The sequence below is a fragment of the Pantherophis guttatus genome, chromosome 7 (assembly GCF_059756535.1).
Source record: "Pantherophis guttatus breed Tessera chromosome 7, ASM5975653v1, whole genome shotgun sequence".
Lineage (NCBI taxonomy): Eukaryota > Metazoa > Chordata > Lepidosauria > Squamata > Colubridae > Pantherophis > Pantherophis guttatus.
Genome location: NC_142069.1, coordinates 35,158,163 through 35,181,242, shown reverse-complemented (window position 1 = coordinate 35,181,242; position 23,080 = coordinate 35,158,163). Strand labels below are relative to the sequence as shown.

The 23,080-nt window shown below is 36.0% G+C and overlaps 3 protein-coding genes across 4 annotated transcripts in view; 1 reads left to right on the top strand and 2 right to left on the bottom strand.

Annotated features, from left to right (window-relative positions):
* Positions 1-2,772, top strand: part of UTP20 (UTP20 small subunit processome component) — an 81,280-nt gene extending 78,508 nt beyond the window's left edge. Inside the window, exons 60-62 of the mRNA XM_034403173.3 lie at positions 201-327; positions 1,852-1,997; positions 2,146-2,772. Coding sequence (XP_034259064.1) covers positions 201-327; positions 1,852-1,997; positions 2,146-2,301 — 429 coding nt within the window. The 3' untranslated portion in view covers positions 2,302-2,772. The remainder of the gene's footprint in view (positions 1-200; positions 328-1,851; positions 1,998-2,145) is intronic.
* ARL1 (ARF like GTPase 1) lies at positions 2,319-12,598 on the bottom strand. The gene is made up of 6 exons (XM_034403756.3): positions 12,316-12,598; positions 10,457-10,594; positions 8,445-8,526; positions 7,878-7,989; positions 4,898-5,076; positions 2,319-4,485 (listed from the first exon to the last, which is right to left on the bottom strand). The coding sequence occupies exons 1-6, from the start codon at positions 12,317-12,319 to the stop codon at positions 4,455-4,457; spliced, it is 546 nt and encodes a 181-aa protein (XP_034259647.1). The 5' UTR covers positions 12,320-12,598; the 3' UTR covers positions 2,319-4,454.
* A 1,970-nt stretch (positions 12,599-14,568) lies between these two features.
* Positions 14,569-23,080, bottom strand: part of NUP205 (nucleoporin 205) — a 46,567-nt gene continuing 38,055 nt past the window's right edge. For both annotated transcript variants that reach the window (XM_034403377.3, XM_087873951.1), the window contains exons 34-43: positions 22,497-22,635; positions 22,169-22,295; positions 21,207-21,283; positions 20,485-20,613; positions 19,743-19,869; positions 19,070-19,236; positions 18,443-18,566; positions 17,596-17,724; positions 16,011-16,069; positions 14,569-14,882 (exon numbers count right to left, since the gene is read on the bottom strand). In XM_034403377.3, coding sequence (XP_034259268.2) covers positions 14,730-14,882; positions 16,011-16,069; positions 17,596-17,724; positions 18,443-18,566; positions 19,070-19,236; positions 19,743-19,869; positions 20,485-20,613; positions 21,207-21,283; positions 22,169-22,295; positions 22,497-22,635 — 1,231 coding nt within the window. In that variant the 3' untranslated portion in view covers positions 14,569-14,729. The remainder of the gene's footprint in view (positions 14,883-16,010; positions 16,070-17,595; positions 17,725-18,442; positions 18,567-19,069; positions 19,237-19,742; positions 19,870-20,484; positions 20,614-21,206; positions 21,284-22,168; positions 22,296-22,496; positions 22,636-23,080) is intronic.

Here is a 23,080-nt window from a genome sequence, read left to right as displayed (position 1 = left end):
GGCTGTAGAGGCACAGAAGAGGAAGCAGGATCAAATTAGGCTTAACATTAGATATTGAGCAAATCAAACTGTTGTCAGAACTGCTGGAAAATGTTTAGTTTCACTGAGAAAGTACTACCTTGCCACTAATAGTTAACATCTTTGGGTGGTTCTATTGCTTTGTGGGCTAATCTGTTGACCAAATGTGCTTGCCTCTTCAGAGAACCTGCATCTTTAAGTTTCTTGGTGCTATTGCAGTTGACCTTGGGAAAGAGAAGGTAAAACCGTATCTTCCAACAATCATAGCCCCTCTATATAGAGAACTGAGTAGCACGTATGCAGAACAAGGTAAGGGAATTTGCACTCAGGTAGTTGGCATAAAAACATTTATTTTATACTTTCCATATTTTAAAACACCTAGGAAGCTTTCAGTTTTTTTCCAGTAGAATGGATCTATTATTAATGCTTAAAATGGAGCAAGCAGGAGGTTTGGCAACACCTGCAACAGTTTTAAATGGTGCTCATTAACATAATTTTCTTAAAATTTAATAAATTACTAAATTTTAAAACTTGTAGGATTGCTAAATCTATTTTTTTAAAAAATAAGATCATATGAAACTTTTCTACTTGTAATTTTGATTTTTTTAAAAGGTAATTATGCTTTTTGGAGTCAACAACTTTACATATATTGCTTTTGGTCTAAAAGATTGATTTCTTATTGAGGTTCTCTGTTTCTTTGCAGCTACTGCTCTTTTAAATGTCAATATTCCATTCTGGGTCTTATATAGTGAAGTGATTGTGTGTCTCTCATCTCTACAATGCATATAAAGTAACTCGATGAAGAGGTTTTTAAACATGGCAATTGGTGTGAGACACAGTATTTTCTGTGTACTTTTAAACTGTCTTATGGAGATACGGCAAATGGTTCATCTAGGTATCAGGATGCAAAACTAATCTGCTATGCTCCGAAAGCTTGACTCAACCTCTTCTTGTATCCCCTTCATGTATTGGATATTGAAACCCAAAATTCCTTGGCATCTTATCAGTCAGATTGCATAAGAATTATGAAACTTGAGATCCAACGTATCTGGAAAACAGTGTGTCAGTAAAGACTGCTTTATATATTCACTTGCCCCTTGTAACAGCCTAATAGTTGACTACAATTGCAAGCTCTTGGATTCAGATAGTTTGGCTGCATTCTGCAGTAAGGGATTAAGCAAGTATCTGGCAAAAACTTGGTATATATAAATAGCTTGGTGGGTCAAAACCTAAAACTATCAGTGCTGTTTCCCATGCATCTATTTCTGTACTAAATATTTGGCTTTAATCAAGCATTACTGGCTTAATGTTATGCGAGGAGCCTCAGGTTAGCCACCTTGCTTGAGTTAATTATTTTCTGCTCTCACTGTAAAGTCACCTCTTTCCTTTTTACTCTTCTTGCACAGCTGTCAGGCAGAGATAAGAAAGGTCTCTTTCGCCCAAGTTAATTGCAGTTTAGTGTATCCAGGTTCTAAGATTTACTTAAGCTGAACTTTTATCGAAAATTGATGATTTGGTAATCAGTCTCTTGGTATTCAGATGGCTTGGCAAACTGCACTTAATCTATACCAAAAGAGGTGGCTGAGGATGAAAAGAGCCTGTTTTCTCCTATAAAAAGTGATGGCTTTTTAAAAAAGTATATTTCAAATAATATTTTTGGTGTGAAAATTAAATACTAATGCTGATTTCTGAATAGCCTTCATTTGAATATTATTTTATGGGACTTTGTAGAGTATACTACACCTGGACAATTATGCAGAAGATTGAACAATATATAGCATACTTCAGTTTCTATCCTCAGATTTTAAGTAATGAAAATCATATCCTTGCCAGATCCAACTCTAAAGAATCTTTCCCAAGAAATCATAGAACTACTGAAGAAATTAGTTGGATTGGAGGACTTTTCAATTTCATTTGCTTTTGTGCAAAAACAAGCCAGTCAGAGGAGAGCTAAACGAAAGAAGCAGAGAGCCCTACAGGTTAGTGTCTACTTCATTTTTCACCTGCATTTGCTTGAAAAAATGACCATCTCATTTGTCACAAGAGGTTTTATTAAAACCAGGCAATTTCAGAAGGTGTGGAGGAAATGGGACTGTCAAAATATTATGATTCTTTGTTTTCCAATAGGCTGTTGCTAATCCTGAGATTGCTGCCAGGAGGAAGTTAAAGAGGCATAAGAATAAAATTGAAGCAAAGAAGAGAAAAATAGAATTTCTACGGCCTGGTTACAAAGCCAAAAAACAAAGAAGCCATGCATTAAAAGATTTGGCAATGGTTGAGTAAAACTCTTATCACATACCTTTTTATACAAAACATTTAATCTTTTCATGTTTGCTTAAAAGGCAGAAAACATTTTATGTGATTTTAACAAAATAAGAACAATAGATTCAACAGCTTTTATCAACTAAGAATTTGTATTTCTATGGTTTAAAAGGCAGTATATAGCAGAGGCTATCACATCATCGTCTTTTAAAGTTTGAGATTTGTTTCAGGAAACCATACTTTTGTTTTCAGAAAGAAATACCTACAGGTCTTACTAAATATTTATTTATAATTTTTATTCTTTGTAAATCCTGTTCAATTGGTGGTAATATTGAGAAATCTGTAAAATCTTCAATCATTTCAGTGAGAAAACTTGTGATTAAGGATAGTGAGTTCTCAGCCATTTCAGTTGTCCAGAGATTATTGTACATTAATGTACAGCTTGTGGTAAATGTGTTTTTTTTTTTAATTAAACTTGATTAAAACACTCTATTCATAACTGTGCTAAAGTTATTTTGGTAGATTTACTTGTAGCATTAAGAGTTTATTTCGTACCAGCAAGCATGACATTAGTTTTTTCATAATCAAAATCTCTCATTGTGAAACTGGCTTAATTTCTTTCCATCAAATTTATTTTGATGAGAAGGCTACCTCTTTCAAACAGCATATTAGTGAAATATTATATTTTTCCACTTGAATATCAGCTACATTTCTTTAATTTGTGTACTGTACCAGTTCTTTCAACATTATAGAAAACATTTGCATATGCTGGATTCTCTGATTTTAAGCTTAGAGTTACTATGTCAGATTCAGTCCATAGTTTGCTAAGTCATGGTTTGTTGAACAAGCCACCAATGGTGAAATTCAAACATTGCACTGAGTAGCAGAATTTACTGTGCATGCCAAAACAGGTAAGATAGGAGTGGCAGTGTTGGGAGGCAAGCTATCTCATTTGTACATGGGTCATGCACCCTGCAGGTGCCACTGGTATTAAGTTGAAAACAAGTTCCTTTTTGCTTTAATATGATTTATGAACTTGGCTTTTTATTTTAAACTGAACTATTGACACACTTTATAAAAAAACTATAACATTTTTAGGACATTTTACTTTTCTTTTAATAACACTTGTGACACCATGAAAGGGGTTTCTATTCCTGTGTTATTCAGTATAATGAAGGGGGTACTTGATAGAATCATCTAATTTCTCTCTGTGAAAATGCTAGGGAGACATTCCCATATCTCTGCAACATACTATTTAACAAAAGGAAATACAGGTAGTCCCTTGGGAGTTGGGCGGCATAGAAATTCGATAAATTAAATTAAATTAAATTAGTCCTTGAGTCCAGTTCATTTAGTGACCATTCAAAGTTATGACACTGAAAAATGTGACTTATGACCATTTTTCAGTTATGACCTTTGTAGCATCCCCATGATCATGTGATCAAAATTCAGATGCTTGGCAACTGACTCATATTTATGACCGTTTCTTTCTCCCAAGGTCATGGGATCCCCTTTTGCGACTTTCTGACAAGGAAAGTCAATGGGGAAGCCAGATTCACTTAACAACCAGGTTACTAACTTAAATGAATTGCAATGATTCACTTAACTGCGGCAAGGAAAATCATAAAATAGGACAAAATTCACTTAACAAATGTCTCACTTAACAACATAAATTTTGGACTTAATTGTAGCCGTAAATCGAGGACTACCTGAATAAGGATCAAGGTGATTTTTTTACTTACAAATTTCCCTGAAAGAACAGGGCAAGTATAATATGATGGTTTAACAATTTTGAAAAGCCCACATAAATTTTCACCCAATATTCCTGACTTTTAGAAACAGGTTACACAAAAAATGTGCCCTAATTCACCTTCAAATGGGGATTCCTTATATATAACTAGCATGAGACAAAAATGTAGACAGTTAAATATTTATTAGTGTTAAATCGTTTCAGACACTTAAAATAAAGATTTATTCCAATTTTTCTAGCCAATATTCAGTAGAGTATCATAAAAATTGATGTTACGTAACTTACGCAAGATATGAAGTATATATAGTATGCAAACTTTCAGAATGATTGCACAGGAACACCATTTTTTTCAAAAGATAATCTGTCAATCCTATTTACAGCATTGCATTTATTCACATAACCAATGAAGAAAACTTCGTCTGTTTCACTGTCTGCTCTTCAAGGTCTCAACCAGCCTGGAAAAAAAAATAGAATTGTTTTGAAATTTAAAGATCAAATGTTTTAAAAATAAAGTAATAAATTCATCTTTATGTACTCTGGGTTTCTATAATATGCACTAGGACTGTTCAGAGATCCAAATTCAAAGAGGGAAAAGTGGTTTGGAATGTGCTTCAGCAGGTATTGTTGGCATCTCCTTAAATGAGATGTGGCTTCTTTTGTAAGTTTCTTTATAAACTCAATATGCTACTTCAAAGTTAGTCAGTCTCTCCTACTGTGATCATGGATTCAGATTAGACTACTTCAAGGAACTGCTGATAGGTACTACATGAGCACTGCCAACCCCCATGTGCTCTTAATTAGCTTTTCCTTTTCCCTTTTCAGTCCTAATAAGTAATCTTCTAAGGGAGCCAGAACAACAATAGTTACCACTCCATAGCCTCATCAAGTCCAGTGCCTTTTGTTGCAGATGTTTTGAATATCTGCCATTTTCTGTCTTTTAGAGCTGGGAGTCCAAGTGCATTTGCCATTTCCGTAGGAGTCATGGCTTGTTCCATATCTTGTTTATTTGCAAATACCACTAAAATGGCTTTCTTTAATTCTTCTTCCTAAAAAAGCAGTCAAAAGATTATATTAGATTTTCAGTACAAAATTATGCTTCCACCATGGAGCACTTAATCACAGGGTGACAAGAGACAGTTAAATAATGAGTGGGGATGTCTAAATCCACAGGTTAGTCAATCTGGGTTAGATTTAGTAAAAGAATTAACATTTTCTTTTGATAGATAGCAACACTGGACTGTCTCTCCTTCGCTGTGTAATGCAGACTTCTACTGAGTTATCTGGGATATACCCTGCAATTTGCCCAACATCTAAAAGACAAATTTCTTGCATTTTCACATTGAACAAAAAAAATTCTGGATCAATTTCATTTATTTTTTGGCCCCCAAAGAATTAAGGTAGCACCCAACTGAATCTCAAGTGACTTAACAAGCATCTAGACATTTATTTCAACACTGAATGACTTCCACAGAACTTTCTGAAGCCCATCATCTTATTTCTGCATGGAGAAAGTACTGTCTCTGTAATCAGAAAAGAAATTTGTGAATACTAGCCTCTGTCAGGCAATGAAATCTTACCACCTGCTATTTAACAGAATGCTAGTACAGGTAGTCCTTGACTTATGACTACAATTGAGCCCAAAATTTTTGTTGCTAAGTGAGAGAGTTCTTAATTGAGTTTTGCCCCATTTTATGACTTTTCTTGCTACAGTTGTTAAGTGAATCACCACAGTTGTTAAGTTAGTAACCCAGTTGTTAAGTGAATCTGGCTTCTGCATTGACTATACTTATCAGAAGACTGCAAAAGCTGATCACATGACTCCAGTATACTGCAATCATCATAAATACGAATTGGTTGCCAAATATCTGAACTTTGATCACATGACATTGGGGATTCTACAACAGTAAAGTGTGAAAAACATTCATAAGTCACTTTTTGGAGTGCCATTGTAACTTCAATTGGTCACTAAGCAAATGGTTATAAGTCGAGGACTACCTGTACAGTAGTCCTGAAAGCCTGTATAGAGTTTATTTGGTTGAAATAATCCAAGGTGTTTGAAGAGGAACTCACTAGAGTTTAGGCCAAAAAGGTGACTCTTACTAGCTTCAAGTGTGATTGGACAAAGACTTAGTTCCACCAAAATAAACTGGCATGCAACAGCATTTTCAGCAACAAAGGAAAGGGTCTCTTATCAGCCCTGCTATGTCCATGATACGCAGTAATTCGCAAATTATAAATCTTAAATTGACCTCTTATTCATCTCCCCTCCCACTCCCCTTAGAATCTATAGCTGTTGAGATGATCCCTGCTAGCCTCAGAGAACAGAAAATCACATTACCAACATTTCTATTTTTTTCCTCTTGCATGATTCATCAAGTGAATAATTATTATTACATTTATATGCCCAAACCCCCAGTGATTCTGGGCAGTTTACAAAACGTTTAAAAACAAGAAACACAAAAACACAAAAATAGTACAAAATGAAAGAACAGATATGACAGGAAAAATAAACCCTGATGGGAACAAGGAAGAGGAAGTCAATTGTCCTCATCAAAAGTCTGGATTTAGGGCCATGCCTTCTGGGGCAGGTGGGGATTATTCAAATCTTGGTGGAAATTGCATTCCCTCTTGACATGCACTTCCGGGGTTCCCAAAGAAGGCATTGTTTAATCGATGGAACTAGATCGCACCAACTCTGCCAAATTGAACTGGCTGGGAAAATACTACAGAAGATAAGAAGTTCCTCAAGTAAACAGACCACTGTTATGCACAAACTAAAAGAACAAAAACAAACCCTGATGGGAACAAGGAAGAGGAAGTCAATTGTCCTCATCAAAGGTCTGGATTTAAGACCATGCCTTCTGGGCCCTTCAAAATACCAACAAGGTTGGGATTATTCAAGTCTCAGTGGAAACTGCATTCCCTCTTGACATGCACTTCTGGGGTTCCAAAAGAAGGCATTGTTTAATTGATGGAACTAAATCGCGCCAACTCTGCCAAATTGAACTGGTTCGGAAAATACTACAGAAGACAAGAAGTTCCTCAAGTAAACACAGCTCTGTTATGTAGGTTGTTATAGGTAGCAACCAACACTTTAAATCACATCCAGAAGCAAACTGGCAACCAGTGCTACATGGGCATACTGAGGCATGTCCATCACTGCCTGCGCCACTGCATTCTGGACCAGCTGAAGCTTCTGTATTGCCTTCAAGGGCACCTCCATATAGAGCACATTGCAGTAGTTAAGGCATGATGTGACCCGGGCATGTAACTGAAGAACAACCAAATCTATGTGCAACTGGTGCACCAAATGAAGCAGAGCAAAGGTCTTTGCACAGCTACCACCTGTTCATTAAGCAGGAGCTGTGAGGACAGGAAGACTCCTAAACTCTGTACTACCATTGAATGGAGAAGTACCACACTATCAAAAGTCAAAATTGGAATATTCCCAGATCTGGGTGGTCAAAACACTAACCGTTACTATATCTTGATGGGACTGAATGAGAGATGGTACCTCCCAATCCTAACTCACAGACTGCAGGCCTTAGGACAAAATCTCAATAGCCTCAATTGGCTGGCCCAGAGTTGAAAGATATAATTGGGCATTATACTGTTGATACCGAATCACAGATTAGCAGATATTAATATATATAAATCCAAAGCCTTCAAAAGAATAAACAAATTAAGCTCATCTAAAGGGTGAACTAAAATGATGCCTGGATTAGTAACAAAAAAGCATTTTTACTTGAAAATGAAGAAACAGGAATAGCATCAGGGTAAGACACCTTTTCATAATTATGAGCCTAATTTTAAATGCAGTATCCAGAGCCATTTTATTACTTCATACCTCCAACATGGCAACAAGCTCAGATTTTGAAATTCCAATTCTGTCTCTATCACAGCTGTCTACTACATAGATAACTGCATCAGTATTGGAATAGTAACATCGCCAATATGGTCTAGAGAAGAAAACAAATATGTAAATTGTATCAGAGAATTCATAGCTTTCAAAAGTGTTTCTTAGTAGTTGTAAAATCAAAGCTTTGTAAGTTTTGAGTTTTAAAACAAAGCTTATCTATTGATATCAAAGTCACAGATATCCAAAAGCTTATAAAACGTTTCCCCCCAGGCTCCTTCATCTACAACTGAACAACTAGCACCTTCAGTTTCTTCAAAAGGAACTTGAAATTTCAGAATGTTCTTTAAATGTATTTTACAGCCTAAAAATATTTTTCTTAACTGTAATGGCAAACTCTGTAGAAACTGATACAACTATTCACTGCTTAATCTCTGTGTGAAAGCCTAATCCAAAGAATTGTTTTCTGATATATAAAGACATTTTCTTGTAAACTATGAAAATATCATAACACTCAGTGAAATATTTAGATTTGTTGTGGTTTCAGAACCGTTTTACCTGATGCTAGTCTGTCCTCCTAAGTCCCAGACTTGAAACTTTAGATTCTTGTAGGTGACTGTTTCAACATTAAAACCAATTGCTAAAAGAGAAAACAAAATTTAACTAGCACATTAAAAATAACTGATATACAAATGTATTTGGTTTGAATATGGTAAATATTGCATGATTTTCTAATTTCCAAATAAATTCATTATTACTGAATAATATTCAGTACAGGTAATCCTTGATTTACAACCATTTGTTTACTGACCATTTGAAATTACCATGCATGGTCACATGGTGAAAATTTGGATGCTTGACAACTGGCATGTATTTATGATGGTTGCAGTGTCATGTTATCACCTTTTGTGAGCTTCTAACAAGCAGTCAATTGGGAAGCTAGATTCACTTAACATGTTGCTAACTTCACTTAACTGTGGCAAGAAAAGTCATAAACTGGGGCAAAACTCACAGCTGTCTTGCTTAGCAACAGAAATGTTGCGCTCAGTTGTGGTTATAAATCAAGGAATACCCATATTATTAAAAATATAGCCATAACACAATATGTCGTTCACTGTGTCTATATAACTCTTTCTAAAAGTGCCTTGGACTTTATTAGGAAAGGATGGACTGTGTGAAGAATTTTTAAGACATCTGCAGGATAAAATCACTTCTATCTGGGCAGGGCCTAACCAGGTGAGCAAACCACAACCACAACTATTAATTATCTTGAATGAAGTTGAACTTGTAAATCCTGAGGAAATAGATATGATTTGGGGGTTTCAACTCTGTAGTCTGTAGTCATGATTCACTGCCATTACTGGTTGATGAAAGCCTTTGAGATGACAAGAAGCTGGACTAGGTAATTGTATCCTTATAGAGACTGCTGTCTCTCTGAAAGAGGCACTCTATACTCTGTCCTTAAGTAGTGAGGGTTATTGGTGGATGGGATTACCTCAAGTGTGAATTTTATAAATTTTATTGATTTCAATATGATTTTTATATTGTTTTTAAACTTTTCTATTGTTCTGTTGTTTTAATTTTTTGTAAGTCAAGATGCATATAAATGAGACGGGAGACTATAAATGAAAATAATAAATATTGAATAACCTACACCCTTCCCTATTTGGGCAGGATAGATGAGAAGAGCTGTAGTTGCAGAAGAGCCATCCAATTCTAGGCAGATTTCTTTTTTAGGTTATGTTGTCCCATACAGAATTTAGGGGTCCTTCTTGACTTATGATTCCTACTCAATGAGCAGACAGAAACTGTGTCTAAGTGCTTTCATACATACTATTGTTTTCATACAATTGCTTGCTTATTCCCAACTATATCTTCTCATCTCATGAAATTATAATGTAGGCTCTCTCCATATCCCTTCAGACGGGTAATGTCATCAGCAGATCTCATGAAAGAAACTCAATTCAAATATTGCTTTCTTTTTCTAAAATGGCATCCACTGAAAATTCAATGGTTCCTATCCTAGCAGTTTTTAGAAAGCCTTTCAAACTTGGCTGGAGGTTTTATGTTGTTGCCTGGTTTTGAAATATTTCATTAATGTAAATGTTTTGCAAAAACTGTATAAAATACTAGTACGTAACTATTGTTCCCAGAATTTACATATGAATGTACTATGATTTTTGTATTGTAATTTTATTATTGTTTAACCTGATTTATAGATATCTGAAATGTACATTATTCAGTCTTCATTGATTCCAATGGCATATAAATCCGACAAGGAAATAAATTCATTCTACAGCTGAAAAGCCAGTATTGGAAAATCCTGATTTCCTTATAGGAGGAAAAAATTACCCTATACATAGAGTATTTGTTCTGTTCAGATGTTATAAAATTTCCTTTAGTAATATTTAGTAAATTAAATATTTACATTTTTGTGCAACCTATATGATAAAAGGAAAGTGAAGTAGCCTTAAGATTTTAAGACACTTCAATTAATAGATGTATCAGAGATAAGAATATTGCATTAAATGCTATGAATCATATTTCATTTAGGGGGAAAGAACACTCACTAGGAATGGTAGTTACAACTTCACCAACTTGTAACCTGTATAGAATTGTGGTCTTTCCTGCTCCATCTAACCCCAAAATTAAAATTCTCATCTCCCGTGTACCAAACAAACTGGAAAAGATAGTTGAAAAAAAGCCACCTACAAAAAAGAAAGAAAGAAAAAGAAACAAGCATTATTAGAAATGTATTACAATATCAGACTGTTCCAAATTAATATTTAAAGCTTTCCTGAGAAATACATTTTACTTCTAAGACATCTGCTTATGTTAACCATTTTTCTTGCTTCTGTCCTTTTTAATAAATGTGTTTTTTTAAAATAAATACACATATGCAATAAAAAAGCAAGTCTTAGTAATCTTAAAAGTTAAATTTCTGCATTAATACACATTGTTTTGTATTTTTGTGAATGCAATTTCCTAATTTCCAAACATCTTTCAATGAAAAATTTCACTTTTCAAATTAGTTTCATGATTTCACAGCTGCATGTTCCTTTTTAAATTTTCCCAACCTAGTTAGGATTCCCTGATGTTGTCAGATCCAAGTACTAACCAGGTCTGATCCTGCTTGCTTCCAAGCTCAGAAAAGATCAAATAAGTACTGCTAAACTTTCTGAAACCCTGCTGAGGGAGATAACAGAAAAAACTGAAGTTTACATCATTTATTAAGACCAATTCTACACTCCCTAAACCAAGAGAAACAGGAAGAACTGATCTTGCAATTTTAAATTCCAAAGTTGTGGCAGGCACCCACTTACTAGTCTCTTCTTTGAAATGTCTTAGCATAGCACAAGGAAGGATTGGCTGAATTTCTCCAATTGCAAATCCAAGGATCCCCCAGGGTCCCGGAAGACCATCTTATAGGTCCACAACATCAAAATTATTTGCCAGATATTGAAAGTTTTATTAAAACCTTCAATATCTGACATTAAACATTAATGTCAGATGACATTAAAACAATGTCATTTTTCTCATTTTAAAATACAAGGCTTTTTTTATGAAAAATATTTGTTAACATCCAACAGGATTGATGCTATTATTTTTACATGATTCAATAAATGTTTCACGAATGCATGTTTTTAACTTTGAATATGATAAATAACAACAAACATAGGCCACACAAACTAAACCTATTTTGGAGTCCTCCATAATTTTAAAAATTGGGAAGGGGGGGGGTGTTCCTGAGGATAAAAAGTTGAAGAAACACTGTTCTAGAGGCAAGGAGTGGGGAATGGCTGTGGTGCCCCCTAATTTTCGTCCAAAAGTTTGTTTGCCATCCTCATCAGACAGCTGAAATTTATAGCTCAGTCGCATATGGATGTCCCCGCGGGTGGCCTATCCTTATGCCTTCAGGTAAAGCTTGTGAATGGGAAATTGGACATCACGAGCTTGGGCACGTTACCGTCTCCGAGCAGAGGAAATTTTATCTGCTACCCTCCGACGGCTCTGAGAGTAACGGGGTGATGAGGGGGAAGAGCGCGTGAGAACGAGGGAAGAGAAAAAGGGGGGAGGGGAGCCGGTTCGAAGGCGTCAAAAGTTGCGTCTCTTTTCACGCTCCCTCGGAGGATCTGCGCAGTTTTCTCTCGCCTTTGACTCCGTGAAGGAAATTCTACCACACCGACCGAGACGCCGAGTTTTCCCTCCAGGAAACTCCCAGGCGAGCGAATTCAACCGCTCGATAGCCCCCCAAAATAGCCCAGAACCACAAGGGCGCCTCGGAGGCCCGGAGTCTCACGCCATGAGGGAAAAACTCTTCACGGAACCTTCCCCGCCCGCCCCGCCCCCGCTCGCCAAAGCGCTCCATTTTCGGGCCGCCACCTCAGCCCTCGCTCAAGCCAAGCCCTGCTTTTCTCCCTTCCCTCACCCATGGCGGTCAAGGTTTCCCGGGCTGTTTGCCGCTCAGCTTCCCGGCAGTCCTCCTCCTCCTCCTCCTCCTCTGCTGCTGCTGCCGGCGGCGGCGTTCACCCGGAAGTCGGCGAGGAGCAGGTTCCACGTCGCCTCCTGCTTGCTTGAGTCGCTCCCGCGATGCGCACCAGCTGCTTAACATGATGACCAAACCAAGAACAGAATTTTCGACACGAACCGGCGTCGCCGCGACTGAGGACGAAACGACGAATCTGCTCGGTCAAAAGCGGAGCGACAGAACCTCTCTCGGCTTCCCCATTGGACGAATTTGGCTGGTGGGCGGCGATAGAGGCGGGGCTATTCGAGTTCCGGGATCACGTGGTGCTGAGCGAAAGCGGTGATAGGAAGGAAGCGGCGGGCGGGCGTTGCGGGAAGCGTTTTCAGTTTTGTTTTTTTGAATTTGATTTATATGCCGCCCTTCTCCGGAGACTCAGGGCGGCTTACAATGTGCTCAGCAATAGCCTTCATCCTTTTGTATATTTATACAAACTCAGCTTATTGCCCCCACAACTGGGTCCTCAATTTACCCACCTTAGAAAGGATGGAAGGCTGAGTCAACCTTGAGCCTTGGCGAGATTCGAACCTGCAGTAATTGCAGGCAGCTGTTCTTAATAATAGGGTGCTTTAGACCACTGTACTACAAAGGCTCTTTTATTTAAATAAATAAATTTTATTTATTTATATATTAGAATTTGTCAAACAAAAATGAGAACAAGAATAAAAGAAAAAAAATACAATGACAGGGACGACAGGCACCTTAGTTAACCCCCTCTGCTGACCATTTAAGTTATGAGGTAAGGTCCACGAAGTCAATTTGTGACTGAAACTGTGAAAATTTGTAGCTGAGACAACTGAATCAGGTAGTGTTTCTCAACCTTGGTAGCTTGAAGATGGGTGGACGCAGCAGCGCTGGCTGGGGGATTCTGGGAGTTGAAGTCCACCCATCTTCAAGCTACCAAGGTTGAGAAACACTGAGGTAGAGCATTCCAGACTTTGACAACTCTGACAATTACAGAAATCATATTTTTTACAGTCAAATTTAGAACGATTTACATTGAGTGTAAAGCGGTTGTTCGTGCACGTATTATTGCAATTAAAACAGAAAAAGTCATTTACAGGTAAAGCATTACTACGTATAATTTTGTATGCAATACCTAGGTCTGACCGCAAGCGACGCACTTCTAAGTTATCCAAACAGCATTGATGGTATTTCTATGTTTTTAGTTAGAAAGAGTGCTACAGTTGAGGGTCTGCAGTGTCCTAGCTATTTATTGCTAAACTCGATGTTTCATCCCGCATAGTTTAAGAATGAAGCGCGATGGCGCAGCAGCATATCGAAGTGGAAAATCTCCAGGTACATCTATGAAGGAAATTGCAACAAGACTGCAAAATGTAATTATTCTGGGATTTTCCAGCGTAGTTCAATATTCATACAATGACATGTTGGTTGCATTTCACTTTTTCTAAAGGTGGTACTTAATGTTTTTAAGAAATAGCATTGTTGAAACAAATGCATTATAAAAGGAAGCACTCTCCTTAGAAAATCTAGATTTTATTCAGGATACTTTTTATAGCCTCATAATTTCAATTTGCTTTTTGCAGCAAGTAGAATGGGGGGGGGGACTATTGCTATAAGAGGAAACTATTTTTCCAACAATTCTTTAGATAGTCGTCGACTTACGATCACAATTGAGACCAACATTTCTGTTGTTAAATGAGACATTTGTTAAATGAATTTTGCCCCATTTTATGACCTTTCTTGCCACAGTTGTTCAGTGAATCAATGCAGCTGTTAAGTTAGTAACAAGGTTAAGTGAATCTGGCTTCCCCATTGACTTTGCTTGAAAAGTCGCAAAAGTGATGACATAACTCCAAGATATTGCAACAGTCATAAATATCAGCCACTTGCCAAGCATCTGAAATTTGATCACACAACTATGGAGATGCTGCAACAGTCAGTGTAAAAAACAATCATAAGTTACTTTTTTCAGTGCTGTTGTAACTTCAGTCACTAAATGAACTGTTGTAGGTTGAGGACTACGGTACCTGCAGACAAATTATTTTACACACACATAATTTCACATGGGTTGCCATAGTTAAAAAAAAATAATAATATGGCCAGTGTTTACACTGATATACTGATACCAGAATTTTTATTCTTGTGAATTATACCCTATTTCCTTTTCTAAGTAATTAACCTTGTACACAAATGTGGTTGTTTAAAAAAGTTTATTTTTTGACTTAGGTAATAATGAATGGCAGGAACACACAAAAATTATTCATTCTTGTAATGAAACATATTAAAATAATTTCACCATAATTTATAAAATGTTACTTGTACAAAAAACATCAATAATGAACAAACATTATTCTTCATCCTCTTGATATTCTTAGCAGGCCACGGATACGTCTAACAAGTGCTTGAATGAAAGTATAGCGTGACCGCACCTTAGAATACAGTCCTTCTATATCTAGAAGTTTCTTCTGAAGGGATTCTCCAAAATTATTGATTGCCTCTAGCTGAAGCTAAAAAGAAACAACAACAACAAAACAAAGATAATCTTTATTTATTAAATCCTCCTTTAATGCATTGTTAATTTAGATTCAGTGGTCTATATAAATGGGTCCTATTTGAAGCATACCGAACCTTGCTTTTTAAAATCTAAAAAGTAAACATACAGATTTATGAGTCATGCCATGCCTAGATTTAACATGTCCTTGTTAAAAAAGTAAAAGGGACTGAAAATCCAATTGTGATATTATAACATTGTAACAATTGGATGCCTATTACAATATTATTATTTTGAAGTTTTAAAATTTTGATTGGAAAGAGAAAGATGATAAAGGGATGCCCCCAAGAAACTTAAATATCCCTAAATTTCTGTTCTTGTATATGAAAAATGATAAACACAAATAATATTAATACAAATTACTCAAGTTTATGTAAAAAACCCAACTCTTCAGCACTAATTACAAGCATTATATTATTTTATTTTAAAGCTAATATGCTTTTTCTTTAATAATGTAAAATTTGCAAAGAAAAAAGGCAAGGCATGCTTTCTTTTTGTTGGTTTACATTTTGTTAATTGATTGAAAACAAATGAAAAGAAGAATTCCGATATTTGCTTCTGCTTTTCTTTAAAGTTAATATTATAATAGAAAAATGTAAAGGAGAAGAGGAAAAAAAAGCAAATACTGTTGAATAATTAATTTTATTACAGAGCCAAATTGGAGTAGTGGTTAAACTGGGAGATTAAGTTCTAGAGTTTAGGTTAGTTGGGTAACCGTGGTCCTCTTCTCTCTCTCAGTTCTAAGAAAGTGGCAGTGGCAAACCATTTCCAAAAAAAACTTGTCAAGAAAACTGCCCAGACTAGTCCAAGCAGTCACTATGTGTCAAAAACTGACTCAGAGACCAACCCTTCCACAATCCTTTATTACTAATATCATTCATAATCCACAAGAAGTATGGTTCTAGAAGCAATATTTAGCATGCTGGATTGTTGTGTATTTTTTGACCATTCAGAATGAATAATTTCAAAGTTAAGTAGCAGTGAACTAATCAAAACTTTTATTTTTAAGGACCAATAATCACTTAATAAGTTACAAGAGCGTCAAGCCCACTATTTATAAAGAAAAACCTTTGAAAGATCCTACCTGATCTATATCAAGTTGGCTTACTCTGCTCAATCCACTTGTTACATCGAAGTTAGTTTCTGAATTAAAGGAATGTAGGAATTAAAAATTACGAGTTATATCCAAAGCAAGCTTTAAAAATATACAATGTAAAGTTATTTAAGAGTTGCATAATATCTATACACGGAAACAAAAATTAAATATTTTATCAATTGATACATTTGTTCTAGTACATATAATAGAGAGGCTGAGAAAATCTGAGATCCTTATACCAACTGCGTCTCCTTAAAGGAGCCAACTCCATTCAGATGTTTTGGAGGACTTTTAACCTTAGGGAAGTGGTAGGGCAGCAATTACAGAACACTGTAGTTGAAAAGGATTGTCTGAATCCCTTTCAGAGAAGAGAAGAGAAGATTCTTTATTGGCCAAGTATGATTGGACACTCAAGAAATTTGTCTCCACTGCGTAAGCTCTGTGTACATACAAACAACAATGTGATAAATCGTAAGATAATAATAGAAGGTAATAGGAAAGATGAGAAGGATAATAGCAATACAGCCCAACTACATGGGTAAATATCCTTAGGCATAAGACAGTGCTGTGGGAATTAGGTGTTTAGCAGAGTGATGGCAGGGGGAAAAACTCTTTGTGTCAAGGTGTTTTCACATGCAGTGCCCTGCAGTGGCATCCTGAGGGTGGGAATTGAAATACTTTATGTCCAGAATGTAAGGGGTCTGTAGATACTTTCTCAGCCCTCTTTCCGGCTTGTATTAATTACAATAATAATTACAATTATAATACTAATTACAATTATAAAAATATTAATTATAATTATAAAAGTAATTATAATAATAATTACAATAATCAGGTAAGACTACAACTTACATGTAGATGATTGTAAGATGATTTGGATAGAGATGTTGAGTATGATCTTCTCAACATCTTGAGGGCCTTTTATACCATTGGTCATGGTATTCCACTGAACAGTGTAGGACGTGAGTTGTGGGTTCCACAGGGCTCAGCCATCTCCTTTACTTTTCGATCTCTACATGCATCTAATAATCTATTAGCACAGTATGAGGTACCATGTTGATGGTACCGAACTATACATCTCCACCTTAAGCTAATAAGGAATTGTAAATGAAAGTTATATCCCAATGCCTGGAGGCTGTTAGGAACTGACTGGATGGAAGAAACAAACTTTAGGCTTATTTTCAGCAAAATCAAGAGGTGGGATTTAGAAATTGAACTCCAGAGTAAATTCATATTTTATTCTAGAAGGGTTATGCTTCCTCATGACAACAGGATTGCATTCTGGGGGTTCTGGATTCATGCTTCCTGCTGGAGGAAGAAATGGAAACCCTTACCGAGGGGTAAGTTACAACTTCTGTTTCAATTGCAACCTTCCCTGGAATGGGAGCTTTATAAGCATGATTCATTCATCTAATTAATCACAAACTGTTTAAACCAATGTTTTAGTTTTGTTGTAATAGAATCCATTAAAACGTCTCCAACCCTAATTGATTATAAACAGTTGCACAATCTGATGATTAAACTTCAAGGGATAACATAATGTAGGAATTTAAATAAATTTAAGGAAAATTACCTTGTAATCTTCTGCTCCTTGACTGAGTCCTGGGAGCCAAAAGAGAAGCTTGGGAATCTGCAGGTGTACAGTGTAGTAGATAGTGTTCAAGATGCCGCCAAAGAATAAAAAGACAGGTTTCTATAATATCTGCAAACATATCTAGTAAAGGAGTTTACATTTACATATTCTTGGGCATGTATATAAGAAAATAAAGCAACAGCTAATCATAACTTTTGCTAGTTAGTGACAAATAAGCACCTGTTTCATCCCCACATTTTAATCATTTCTTCCAGAATACATATAGATGATACTATCATTTTTAAGCAAAACCAGATTCTCTGGTTGCAGTTTAAATTATTTTTATTGATTTCTCAAACATTATTAAGCAAGTTAATTACATTTAGACAGTTCAATTAATATTCCTAACAATAATCATAATCCCAAAATGCATGTAATGCCTCTTAAAGAAAATATCTTCCCAGAGGTTCTGCTGCATTTAAAATTTCATCATCTAATAGAATTAAACAGTCTCTCACAAAAGAGACTGTCTCATTTTCTTAATTAATTTTAAAGGTTATAAATTGTAATGTTAGATCAATGGTTATGCAGATTTTTGATATTTAAAAAACGATAACATCTGATTACAGTCTCTGGAACAAAGACTAACTTATTTAAAATCACAAAATGTTCAGATTTGCAAGGTTGTTTTAAAAAATTAAACATTTAAGTTGGATAGCAGTGGAGGAAGTCACTTTTCACCATGTATGATTGTTAAATTCTTAATTTTGTTCCTAAGTTTTAAAAGATGATCTCTGAAGTTTGCTCTAAAAAATAAATGAGTTTCCACACAATGATAAAAGGATACAGCAACACAGAGAAAGCAGTTTGGCTCGATTGTTGATCAGCTTCACTAAACGTCGCTTTGCTAAAATATACTTTTGGGTAGTAGAAATTTTGTCTACTCCAGCTAGAATAACAGACTGGCACAACTATGGAAAGAAACAAAGACATATCAACATGTAATATTGTGTAGGTAAGCACTATACAAGCTTCAAGCTCTACAAAACCAACTTTTCATATAAACACACATATTATTCCAAATAAAAAATAAGTTTCAAGAGAAATTTTACAATTGGAAACTCTGGAATATTACTTGTATAGCAACTTTAATACATTTGGCATGTCTAGGATATCAGTCACTGAATAACTTGATAATCTCTAAAGATTTATTAAGAACAGAAAAACTTAAAAGTATGTTTATTCTACTAAGAAAAGCAAAAGTATTTAGCTTTCTTATTCAGAACTTATATTATTACAATACAGATCTAAAAAGAGGTAGTAAATACCACCCCTCTCCATTGTACTGATACACCTTGTTAATATCCCCTTCACTGATTGTTGTAATTACTGTTATATAAAATGTTACATGCAACAATCAAAGGATAAACTTAGCGGAAATAGCGAAAGCAAGAGAAGGATACAGGAAGGTTACCTCTTTTATCTCTTCTGGTGGTAGCTGTTCCACATTTTGCAACTTGCTAACATTCTGACGATGACTATCATAGTAACTGAAGAAGTCATTAGCGCTTTGTTTTAAAAGATAGACAATAATACCCAGGCCAGGCAATCGCCAATATGGAATCACTGGTGCTTGTGTATCTAAAAGAGGTAATAATCCAAGTTAAAGCAAAGGACATTTGCCATAAAGTTGGATTCCATTAAATGAAAAACAAACTTAATCTAAAATAAGGACTAAAGAGTAAATTTATTACAAAAGTGTGGCTTCCAATGTCATGTATTTGATATTGCCCAACCACATGTAGAATACAAGCATATAGACAATAAGTAATAAAGTATGCTACATATGGAAACATTGAGAGCAAAGTCACACAGATGTATATGGTATGACATATTATATGGAAGATAATCTTACTATCAAACTTAATAACCATGACAATTCAGTATATTGCTGAACTAGTGCTTTTACAAACTAAAACAGCCTCTGTGGCACAGAATGTCTAGGTTCTGCATTAATCTTGACCTCCCAAATGTAAAAGCAGGCTTATAAACATGACATAAAGAACATTCTTAGTACATGAGAATATGGGAAGAATTGTTAACTATAATATCTAGAATGCATTTTTAAGTTACCCAAGTAAACCTACCCTGCCGAGATCCATCTCGATTGGTGGACTCAGAAAGGCTGGGAGTGAACAGGCAAACTGTGTGTTCAAAAGTAGGGGCACACTGTACCATAAGCAGCTGGCAATATTCCATCACATTGGCACAGATCTACAGATATAGATGTAAAGGTTTTTTTTTAAAATACAATGACTGCTATGAATAAGGCACAGAAAATAAAAAAAAATTGAAAATGTTGCAATAACAGCCTTTGTTTCTTCATTTTATTTATAACCAGCCTTTTGTACAGGAGGCCAAAGTGGTGGGCATAGTACTCCTTCACAATCCCCGCAACAATAACCTTGTGAAGTAAATTGGGTTGATTGACCCAAGAGAGAGGAATTGACTAAGTCCCTTTGGGAGCTTTGCAGCAGAAAATGAACTAGAACCGTGATGGTGAACCTATGGCACACGTGCCAGAAGGAGATTAGAGCCATCTCTCTGGGCGTGCCAGCCATTGCCTGTTGCTCTTCTGGCCAGCTGGTCTTTGCGTGTGCGGTAGTGCTGGAAACCAAAGAGCAGCTCCCCAGAGTGAGCATGCACACTGGGGAGCTGCTCTTCCGTTTTCTGGTGCTCCCCCGCGCGCACCCATTTCGGCACTCCATGCTGAAAAGGTTCTCCAATACTGAACTAGAACCTGGGTCTTCTTAATCCTAGTACATCACCTCAGCCACTATATCACCTAGTTTCTCAATTTTATATACCAAATTTCACTGAATGGCTCACCTGTTGCATGGCTAGTTCAATATCATCTCTCTTGTTCACTCTATCCGCATCTGTGTGATCATCTTGCAACTTGAATTGGCGCAGTCTCTCTGAACTACCAAACCGTGTGAGTAGGCCTAAGCACTGGCGCTAAAAACAAATGAAAATAAACCAATGATTAATTCTGTTCTCCAGATGTTTACCATTAATTGTACAAAAATTCAATATGTTGTGTTTAAGATATAAAATCATATTCTGCATAACTGACAATATTAAATTAAAATTCTTGCCTTTTCCATTTTTCTCAATGATTTATCTGTTCTGAAAATTTGCAATTAAACATTTTGTTCCTGAAAGTATCAGACTTTATTTGCCTCCCTAACCCTAACAAAATTCTACTCCCTAATTGAGTAGGTAATTGGACCCTTTATGTTCCTTGTTTCTGCACACCTTTTATGCCCTAAAGTTCATTCTGCAAAACTATTTGTTGTATATAAATATTATGCCACAACTAATTTTGTTTTTGGAACAGCATAGGAAATATGTTTACTTTTATGGTAAATCTCAGCTAAATTATAACATTTATTCTTTTGTCAAAAAACAAGATGGATAGACAAGAAATATTTACATAGCCTATAAAAATGGGTATAACACTTATTTTATCATAAGCTTCTTAGAATTGATGATTCAAGTGGTTGCAAGTACTAAAAAAAAAAGCAATTGCTATAATTACAGAAATTTACCTGAAATCGCCCTATATGTCCTTGTAATTCAATCTGCATTCCTTCATTGAAATCAAGATCAAAGTCACCCAGCACACCTAATGAAACAACACTACATAATAGATTCAAATTGTTTTTTAAAAGGGCATCCTCTGTTAGGCTGTAGTAATCACTCATAAATCACTTTATTTAGTAGGATCATATTAATTTTTAGTTGTTAATTGTTTCAGGATTGTCTTGCAATTTTAAAAAATTCTTTTATTATATTTTTTGTATTGTTGGTCTTTTTTTTTTGTCTTTTGTCTTTGATCCTTAATAACGTTTGGTTGGATCTCTGGACATAACATCCTTGGAATATATGAAATTACCCTTAGCCAAGTTTCATTCAATAAATACAATACACTTAAACTTCTTTTGCACAATGTCGGTCTATCAAGAAATAAAGCTACCAGCATCCATTTTAGGAGCTTTTCTAATAAGCAGATTCTGCTGAACTGCATAAATAAAATAGTTTAGCATTCTAACTTCTCAAAATACACATAGTGATTTTGATGGATTGATTCACTCTCTGAAAGAATATAATAAACATGTGAGTCTAAAAGTCATATTAGAATGCAAGACTGTAACGTCTATTACAGTGATGGTTAACCTTTTTGGCACCAAGTGCCAAAACTGGAGCATGCTGGAACCCGGAAGACAGCAGCTGGCCGGTGCACATGCATGTGGTGGCCAGCTGCCGTTCCGGGTTTCGACGCGCTGGTGATGGTGCATGTGCCCACAGAGGACTCTGCGTGCCACCTCTGGCACGCGTGGCATAGGTTCGCCATCACGGGTCTATTACATGAACTATGAAAAGCTTCCATGAACTTTCTCTTCCTGCTCTATACAAATGAAACATTTTTATAATATATTTTATACACATTTAGTGTTATTCCAGTAAAAGACAGTGTGTTGTATTGTATCAAAAACAAAAAATATCTTGCCTGGTAAAGCAGCTTTGCTGATTATTCCAGTAAGTAATGCCAATTCTTGCAAGGCTCCCACACTAACTTCTTGACACCGCAAGATTGCTTGGACAGCATCTGAATGGGATATTAGGAACTGCAAAACCTATGAGAGAAAGAGGGAGGGAGGGAGGGGAGAGAGAGAGGGGGGAGGGAGCAAAGGAGGGAGAGGGGGGAAAGTAAAGTTAAAGTGTAATTAATTCAGGGAGCTGGAAATAAGAGAATGATATCCAGTATCCAATAGTATCTAACTTCAAGAATAATTGAAATGAACAGCCATTGCTACCAGAAGTTTCTATCATCTTACCTGTCTGGCAGCCTGAGCATGTTGTGCCATGCTAGAAGTAAGGATGATTTGGCAAAGCTGGAGAGCAGGCAAAAGAATCTGGTGATAACGCTCTACAGGAGCAGGAATGAAGACTGGAGGATCTCGCATACCAAATATTCTTAAAAGAAGAAGCAAAAAGGAAACCAATAATCTGGTTATCTTAAAAAAAAACCTTGAAAATTCACTACAATACACATTTTACAATTATAAAATACAAAAGGTATCTCTGTATACTCACAGAACACTTATCTAGCTTAGTACTAGCTTGGTTTATACATGATATAAATCCAGATAATCCTTCAGTAACAACCTTAATTGTAGTGGAATCTGCAGCTAGATTGGAGAGAGGTCTTAAAAAGGGTGGGGGGGATTTAGAGTCCTTGCACTGCAGAAAGTGTAGTGGCCTATCAGAATCCCTGAAGCCTCATCAGACTGATTCCAAGGGAATGTATTCAGTCTGGCAAGATTTTTGTAAGACAGGTGACCAACAATAAAACGTCTGCTGGAGACTATTCATTAGTAGTTCTAGTATGAGCCATCTAGCACAGATGGTTGGGAAAGGA